Source organism: Triturus cristatus, chromosome 11 (assembly GCF_964204655.1).
Source record: "Triturus cristatus chromosome 11, aTriCri1.1, whole genome shotgun sequence".
In the NCBI taxonomy this organism is placed as follows: domain Eukaryota; kingdom Metazoa; phylum Chordata; class Amphibia; order Caudata; family Salamandridae; genus Triturus; species Triturus cristatus.
The window spans coordinates 680,603,329-680,613,152 of NC_140594.1; the positions used below are offsets into that span (position 1 = coordinate 680,603,329).

The window sequence follows — 9,824 nt, forward strand, 5'->3', positions numbered from 1 at the left end:
ATGTTTTGACTCGTGACAAAGCAACATATGCCATACCTTCTTTGAACACACTAGATCCAATGTTCACAAATGCACAATCTACAGTCAATCCTTGAGACTTGTGAATAGTTACAGCATATGCTAGAGAAAACGGAAACTGCTTCCTACGTACATATAAGTCTTTCACAAGCATGAAACGAACTGAACAACGACAAATGTCTTTAACTTCCTCTATCTGATCAAATTTTATTTTTAACCATTCAATTCCATCTTTTTTCTGATAATTAATAAAACCCACAACTCTTCCCATCGCTCCATTTACTAAGCCTTTTTCAACATCCAAATTTCTCCTTAAAAACACTCTACAGTTCATGCAAACATATAGATTTTTTTCTAATCCTGCTGTTTTGGAGATGTTCTTCTCTAGTGAGTCCAATTTATTTTTCAGTTTGCCTGTTACTGTGACAGTAATTCTTCCATCCTCAATTTTGTCCACTGCTTCCAATTTCCTGATCTCTTCCTTTTCCAATTTCAAAAGCTCCTCATTGAATATTGAGCATTCACGTAGAGTTGGCATTAAGCAGATGACACTTTTGTTTTCTGCAATGTTCTTGTATATCTTCTCTGCAACTATTTCTTCCTTTGGAAATAAATTATGTAGCAGCCGAGTCTGTAATGCTTTTTTGCCAGCTTCTGTGAGTAGTCCAATCCTGATATCTTTCAGAATACTTCCATATTCTTCATCGTTTGCTTGCCTCATATTAGTTGTAAGTTCCTTGTACTCAAAGAAGGACCAAATATTTGTATTACCGATGCTTCCCAATGACTTCTTCGTGTCTTCATGTGTCACAGTATTAAACACTGGTTGTCCTTTAACCGGAGTAAGTTGCAAAAGATCCCCAAAAACTATGACGTGTTTTCCACCAAATAACACGTCATAGTCTGTCTTCAAAATTTGCTGCATTCTTAAATGCACAAAGGCAAGCATTAAGTTTGATACCATGCTCACCTCATCAATAATGAGAACTTGCATCTTCTTCAATACTCTTGAAACTTCCAAGCATGCTTCTCCAGTTAGCTTGTTGAATTGTATTTTGTTCTCATGCTCCACTGGTAACATTAGCAAACGATGTAAGGTGATTCCTTTTATGTTATATGCTGCTAACCCAGTTGGAGCAGTAACCACACAAGACAAAGTAGAATCTGTTTTTTGCTTTAGGTAGCTTCTGATGACTTTAATTAGGAAACTTTTTCCAGTGCCAGCTTGTCCGCTTACATACATCCTGATTGGATGAAATGATGTGCATGAGCACTCTTTTTTTTCATGTAGAAATCCGTGATCAATTTTGTTTTTGATCTCTTCATAAATTTGTTGCTGCTCTTGATTCAGTTGTCTTTCCAAATTTTCTAAGTCTATAAATTCTTCTTGAGCTTGATTCATAGCCGTTTCCACTTCATTCATGGCTATTGATGCTTCATTTTCAACGATTGGTTGTCCTAGGGGATCTTGACTGTATGTTCCTGAACTTTGGCTGTCCTGAGAACTGTCTCTAGCAATTTCTGCTGCAATTGTAGTTTCCTGTTCAATTTCTTCATTTAACATTTGCAGATAAGTTGAGAATGTACTGCATTGTATGCTGTCTTTGCAAGCATTAAAAGAATCTTCATAGCTCTGGAATTCTCCCAGTAGTTCATCCTCTGAACGCCATGGTTTAAACAACTGTAAAAGAGCCAAGTAGTAAAATTCTTTCTTGTCGGTAGTGTCGCAACTCAGCTTCCGGTGATTTATCAAACTTCCTTTGGTTTGCTTCACCAAACATCCTTCTTCACCAACGACTTTATATTTTCCATTATTGATGTCTTCTGCAGCTTTCCGTGAATAAATGTAGTTCTGCAGCACTTCATAGAGACACATGTTCTCCAGATGATGACTTCTCTTGGGATAATATGTGTCCAACATGTTTGTTTTCAATATATCTGTACTTTCAGGTTCGAACTGTGCCAAATATTCAATTTCTCCAACAGATTTCAGTACCCGATTTCTCATTGCTGCAAGGCCTAAACTTGCCCAAATTATTCTTCTTGACTTCGAGTAGAGACTTGCAGAAGATAATCTATCTGAACATTCGTAGGATCCAATTTCTCGATGCGATAACATCTTCAAACTGAAACTGTACAGCTTCTTACTGACAGTCTTCTCGTGAGAAATCTCTTCCCACATTTCCTTCAATTCTGTTTTTTCTGATTTCGTAATGTAAGACGTTACATATCGAGCAACAGCAATGGAATTGTCAGCAACATACTGTATATCCATGTTAGCGTTCCACATGGATAAAATGACTGGGTTGTAGTCATTTATATTTTTTGATTCTTCTTTTCTTTTAAGGTTGTAGGTATTCTTAGGTGATTTTCTTGTGATAGTATGTCTCACAGCTGACATAAAACTGTTGACTCTTCCATTTGTAAGAACAGGTCTAGGAAATCCAAATCGACATTTAGTGTAGTATTTTTCTTTGCTCTTGTATTTCCGTCGACAGTATTTTCCACACCGATGACTTTGGAAACGTAGAACTTGCTCCTTTAACTTGTACTCTTCTGTGCTTTTAGGTATAGCACATGTTGCATATTCTTCAATGTAAGATAACACTGCTTCATCAGTATCTGTTCCAAACTTTGGGGCATCCTTGATCCACAGCAGCATATGAATATGAGGAGCACCTCTTGCCTGGTACTCTTTTCTCCAAAAGAAATCCACTACTTCTCCAAGGGGTGGATTTTTTTTATTGCAGATGAAGGACATCATAGCCTCAAATCTATGATTGAAATATCTGCAAACATTAACCGGATCCAATGAGCACAGTTCTCCTGCTGTCTTGTATTCGATGTTTTCAATGTTTGAATTGGCCTCTCGTAGAAAATCCAGTAAATCATCCCAAGCGTACTCGGCGCAGCTTAGGGTAAGGAACCATGTTGGTGTTCCTAAATTGCGTAACATGCATTTTAGTTCACCATGGCGTCGGTACCAATATTCATTTGTCCCACGCTGACAAGCCATCAGATTGATCAGTTGTGTTTCCAAATGATCATCTCGGTGCTGCACTTTCTCCATAAAATCCTTAGCAGACACATTTTGTAAATGTACTCCACTTTTTAAAATGTGATTTACTGCATAAGACAGTGCAGACAAGTCGCTTTCAAATAAAAGATGGAACAAATAAGGGATACTTTGTCGAAATCTGGGATCTTCAGCATATAGTCTTGTAGTCCGATACTCAGAAGCTGGAATCTGTTCCGGACGTTCATCGTATCGTCCTCCTTTTCCTTTAGGAAACAGCTGGGGAAAACATCGAGCTTCCAAGCTCTCCTCCCATACACTCACGGGATTTCCTTTTGCTTTCTTCATCTGAAAGAGATCAATATTGTCTCCCATAACTTCTTTCGAATGGAGAGGATGTATGCTAAAATGTTCATAAATTTCTTCTTCCTTTGACTTGTCCACTTTTTCAATTTGTCCACTTGGTGTTTCTGTATCTCCTTGTAAATCTTCTTCTTCTTCTTCTTCTACTATATAAATTGATTCATACCATTTGTTATTTTTTTTCAAATACAAATTTGCTCTTTGTACTTTCCGCACATCTACCAGCTCCTGCCAAATCTTCTTATTCTTTGTAGGTACACCATTAACCAGAATAATTAATGGTTCAGTTTCCAAAGTATCCGCATCAATAGTTTCCATATTTTTTTTCAAATCCAAGGGCAAATACACCACTCTACCTTTTAAACCTCTCAGTAAATCTGAAGGAGGTAATTTACCAGTTTTGGGCTCCATACGTACTATGGTCTGGAACGGATGAACACATTGAATGAGTATAGACTCATATGTATTTAATTCAGAAAGTTCAGCAGGAATAGCATCCAATTCTAAATTATTATGTACAGCTCTGGTCGGCATTCTATTTTCCTCTAACTTGTTGTAGCAGTATTTACAAATACGCTGATCTTCACCCAATTCAAAACAATTTTCAAGAAATATATATGTTGCAAAATCCATCCACTTATAATTATCTTCATTTTCACTCTTTCTGTAGAGATCAACATTCCTAGTTTGTTTTCTATAATGAGTTCTGCGGCAACAAATACAAGTAACATTTGGTCTTTCATTAGAGACTATTGCAAATTTTGTTATGTGATCATTAAATGTCTTACTTACACAAGGTTCTACATTCTCTTCCACTTCTGCCTCATTTACTGTGTCCTTCTCTGCACTGTTTTGTTCAGGACCAAAGTAACAAAACTGAATTTCATCAACAACCTTCTCTACATCTGATACCGTTCCTCGGAACAGAGCCCTATTCAATTCATTTAACTTTATTGCTGGACTTTTGGCAAAATACAACCGTCTCACAAACTTTCTCATTTCAGTATGATGAACAGCCAGCATCCTAAAATGATGGAAAACACTATTGCACACTTTTCTAGATAGACAAGCAAGAGAATGACCCTGCAAACCAGTATTCTCTCTCACTCTGCATGGATCCAGACTTTGAAGCACCTTAATCTTTTGTTTTACACTTTTTTTACTATATTCTCTTAGAAACTCTCGAAATCTGTCAATAGATTCCTGACGCACAGTGCAAATACTACTACAATTCCAAGTGTACACTGGGGCTTTAGGACGTCTCCCCATTGCCTCATCTGCCATCACTTGTACCTCATCTCTTGGAACCATTATCTCCTTCTCCATTATGCAACCATTTTTTACTTCGTATGAACGACCTCTGGTGTCAACTGCATGCAGCAAACTATTACTTTGAAAATAGCTCTCTTCATTAAAAAAAGGTTCACTACTTGAGCTATGCATCCACTTTCCTAAAAACACTTTACAAAAATTTGTTCTGTTCACTACTCTTTTGCTTTTGCTTTGTGATTTCAGTACATTAACCATTTTATCTAATGTACGCATCCTATTCAAAATTAATATGAATAGTTTCCTTTTTAATTCTAATGCCTTTGCTGCAATGGCTTCAATTTCTTTTTTTCTCTTATAATATTTAGCCTTTTGCTTATATTTCTTTATATCCTTTATCAAATTGGACATAACTCTTCTCTGAAACATTTTTCTACGTATCTCTTTAAATGCTGTTTTTCTGTTTATGTTAAACTTTTCAATTGCAGAAGGTATATTTGCATTAACTAAATCCTCAATTTTTTGCTGTTCTGTAGGTTTTGTTACATTTTTCCGAGAACAGACATTTTGTACATTTTTGTTTGTTTTCAATATTTTGTTTAGGAATTGTCTTTTTTGCTTACCAGAAGATTTTTTCTTTTTCCCAACATCAGCATCTTCTACTAACTTTGGTCCTCCAGTTGTCCTCAAATATAGTTTTTTTTTTAGCGTTTTTTGAACTCGAGATTTTGTAGGCATCTTAAATTTTGTTCACTGTTCTTCAGCAATACCTGCAAAAAAACTAAAAAAAAAATTCTTTATTGTATTTAAATATATTACTACATTTCTTTTCACAATAGTCACAAAACGAAATTTCTTTGCCAATTTGAATGCACACAAACTCCTCTTTTTTTTTGGGCAAGTGAAAATCTGTATAACAAACTGTCACATTATGAAACCAAGCTGTTTTTTTTTCAGACCACCACCGTGTGTATTCTCTGTGACTGCCTACACTCCAGCAGGGGCAACCAGCCTTAGTGATGCTGAATGTATTTGCATTACAGACTTAAACCTGAAAACCCCACTCGCTTCTAATTACTGTGCATGACTATACATGGCAAGCACATGGGTGTGTGCTAAACCTCTGCTTCTTCCCCAAAAAATTCGCTCCTCTTTTCCATCTACTGCAACTGTGAAATCACCAGAGCAAGACGCAATACATTTCTGCCTATAATTCTTCTATGCACACAGAGTCATGTTTTCACATTAGTGCCAAAACGAAATTTCTTTGCCAATTTGAAAGCACACTTACTGCTCTTTTTTTTTCGGGCCAAGTGAAAATCTCTTTTTACACTTTGAAATCACTTTTACAGACTGACACATTCTGAAACCTTTTTTTTTAAATTTATTTAAATGCACATGTCCAAGCTGTTTTTTTTTCAGACCACCACCGTGTGTATTCTCTGTGACTGCCTACACTCCAGCAGGGGCAACCAGCCTTAGTGATGCTGAATGTATTTGCATTACAGACTTAAACCTGAAAACCCCACTCGCTTCTAATTACTGTGCATGACTATACATGGCAAGCACATGGGTGTGTGCTAAACCTCTGCTTCTTCCCCCAAAAATTCGCTCCTCTTTTCCATCTACTGCAACTGTGAAATCACCAGAGCAAGACGCAATACATTTCTGCCTATAATTCTTCTATGCACACAGAGTCATGTTTTCACATTAGTGCCAAAACGAAATTTCTTTGCCAATTTGAAAGCACACTTACTGCTCTTTTTTTTTCGGGGGCAAGTGTATATCTCTTTTTTCAATTTGAAATCACTTTTACAGACTGACACATTCTGAAACCTTTTTTTTTAATTTATTTAAATGCACATGTCCAAGCAGTTTTTTTTTCAGACCACCACCGTGTGCATTCTCTGTGACTGCCTACACTCCAGCAGGGGCAACCAGCCTTAGTGATGCTGAATGTATTTGCATTACAGACTTAAACCTGAAAACCCCACTCGCTTCTAATTACTGTGCATGACTATACATGGCAAGCACATGGGTGTGTGCTAAACCTCTGCTTCTTCCCCCAAAAATTCGCTCCTCTTTTCCATCTACTGCAACTGTGAAATCACCAGAGCAAGACGCAATACATTTCTGCCTATAATTCTTCTATGCACACAGAGTCATGTTTTCACATTAGTGCCAAAACGAAATTTCTTTGCCAATTTGAAAGCACACTTACTGCTCTTTTTTTTTCGGGGGCAAGTGTATATCTCTTTTTTCAATTTGAAATCACTTTTACAGACTGACACATTCTGAAACCTTTTTTTTAAATTTATTTAAATGCACATGTCCAAGCAGTTTTTTTTTCAGACCACCACCGTGTGTATTCTCTGTGACTGCCTACACTCCAGCAGGGGCAAACAGCCTTAGTGATGCTGAATGTATTTGCATTACAGACTTAAACCTGAAAACCCCACTCGCTTCTAATTACTGTGCATGACTATACATGGCAAGCACATGGGTGTGTGCTAAACCTCTGCTTCTTCCCCCAAAAATTCGCTCCTCTTTTCCATCTACTGCAACTGTGAAATCACCAGAGCAAGACGCAATACATTTCTGCCTATAATTCTTCTATGCACACAGAGTCATGTTTTCACATTAGTGCCAAAACGAAATTTCTTTGCCAATTTGAAAGCACACTTACTGCTCTTTTTTTTTTCGGGCCAAGTGAAAATCTCTTTTTACACTTTGAAATCACTTTTACAGACTGACACATTCTGAAACCTTTTTTTTTAAATTTATTTAAATGCACATGTCCAAGCTGTTTTTTTTTCAGACCACCACCGTGTGTATTCTCTGTGACTGCCTACACTCCAGCAGGGGCAACCAGCCTTAGTGATGCTGAATGTATTTGCATTACAGACTTAAACCTGAAAACCCCACTCGCTTCTAATTACTGTGCATGACTATACATGGCAAGCACATGGGTGTGTGCTAAACCTCTGCTTCTTCCCCCAAAAATTCGCTCCTCTTTTCCATCTACTGCAACTGTGAAATCACCAGAGCAAGACGCAATACATTTCTGCCTATAATTCTTCTATGCACACAGAGTCATGTTTTCACATTAGTGCCAAAACGAAATTTCTTTGCCAATTTGAAAGCACACTTACTGCTCTTTTTTTTTCGGGCCAAGTGAAAATCTCTTTTTACACTTTGAAATCACTTTTACAGACTGACACATTCTGAAACCTTTTTTTTAAATTTATTTAAATGCACATGTCCAAGCTGTTTTTTTTTCAGACCACCACCGTGTGTATTCTCTGTGACTGCCTACACTCCAGCAGGGGCAACCAGCCTTAGTGATGCTGAATGTATTTGCATTACAGACTTAAACCTGAAAACCCCACTCGCTTCTAATTACTGTGCATGACTATACATGGCAAGCACATGGGTGTGTGCTAAACCTCTGCTTCTTCCCCCAAAAATTCGCTCCTCTTTTCCATCTACTGCAACTGTGAAATCACCAGAGCAAGACGCAATACATTTCTGCCTATAATTCTTCTATGCACACAGAGTCATGTTTTCACATTAGTGCCAAAACGAAATTTCTTTGCCAATTTGAAAGCACACTTACTGCTCTTTTTTTTTCGGGCCAAGTGAAAATCTCTTTTTACACTTTGAAATCACTTTTACAGACTGACACATTCTGAAACCTTTTTTTTTAAATTTATTTAAATGCACATGTCCAAGCTGTTTTTTTTTCAGACCACCACCGTGTGTATTCTCTGTGACTGCCTACACTCCAGCAGGGGCAACCAGCCTTAGTGATGCTGAATGTTTTTGCATTACAGACTTAAACCTGAAAACCCCACTCGCTTCTAATTACTGTGCATGACTATACATGGCAAGCACATGGGTGTGTGCTAAACCTCTGCTTCTTCCCCCAAAAATTCGCTCCTCTTTTCCATCTACTGCAACTGTGAAATCACCAGAGCAAGACGCAATACATTTCTGCCTATAATTCTTCTATGCACACAGAGTCATGTTTTCACATTAGTGCCAAAACGAAATTTCTTTGCCAATTTGAAAGCACACTTACTGCTCTTTTTTTTTCGGGCCAAGTGAAAATCTCTTTTTACACTTTGAAATCACTTTTACAGACTGACACATTCTGAAACCTTTTTTTTAAATTTATTTAAATGCACATGTCCAAGCTGTTTTTTTTTCAGACCACCACCGTGTGTATTCTCTGTGACTGCCTACACTCCAGCAGGGGCAACCAGCCTTAGTGATGCTGAATGTATTTGCATTACAGACTTAAACCTGAAAACCCCACTCGCTTCTAATTACTGTGCATGACTATACATGGCAAGCACATGGGTGTGTGCTAAACCTCTGCTTCTTCCCCCAAAAATTCGCTCCTCTTTTCCATCTACTGCAACTGTGAAATCACCAGAGCAAGACGCAATACATTTCTGCCTATAATTCTTCTATGCACACAGAGTCATGTTTTCACATTAGTGCCAAAACGAAATTTCTTTGCCAATTTGAAAGCACACTTACTGCTCTTTTTTTTTCGGGCCAAGTGAAAATCTCTTTTTACACTTTGAAATCACTTTTACAGACTGACACATTCTGAAACCTTTTTTTTTAAATTTATTTAAATGCACATGTCCAAGCTGTTTTTTTTTCAGACCACCACCGTGTGTATTCTCTGTGACTGCCTACACTCCAGCAGGGGCAACCAGCCTTAGTGATGCTGAATGTTTTTGCATTACAGACTTAAACCTGAAAACCCCACTCGCTTCTAATTACTGTGCATGACTATACATGGCAAGCACATGGGTGTGTGCTAAACCTCTGCTTCATCCCCCAAAAATTCGCTCCTCTTTTCCATCTACTGCAACTGTGAAATCACCAGAGCAAGACGCAATACATTTCTGCCTATAATTCTTCTATGCACACAGAGTCATGTTTTCACATTAGTGCCAAAACGAAATTTCTTTGCCAATTTGAAAGCACACTTACTGCTCTTTTTTTTTCGGGGGCAAGTGTATATCTCTTTTTTCAATTTGAAATCACTTTTACAGACTGACACATTCTGAAACCTTTTTTTTTAATTTATTTAAATGCACATGTCCAAGCAGTTTTTTTTTCAGACCACCACCGTGTGTAT

At 37.5% G+C, this 9,824-nt stretch overlaps 1 protein-coding gene across 1 annotated transcript in view; it reads right to left on the reverse strand.

The window, feature by feature from the left end:
* LOC146785320 (uncharacterized) overlaps positions 1-7,191 on the reverse strand; it is a 79,871-nt gene extending 72,680 nt beyond the window's left edge. Inside the window, exons 1-2 of the mRNA XM_085633016.1 lie at positions 6,183-7,191; positions 193-5,717 (exon numbers count right to left, since the gene is read on the reverse strand). Of these exons, the coding sequence (XP_085489142.1) occupies positions 193-5,404 (5,212 nt within the window). The 5' untranslated portion in view covers positions 5,405-5,717; positions 6,183-7,191. The remainder of the gene's footprint in view (positions 1-192; positions 5,718-6,182) is intronic.
* Between the last annotated feature and the right edge of the window lie 2,633 nt (positions 7,192-9,824).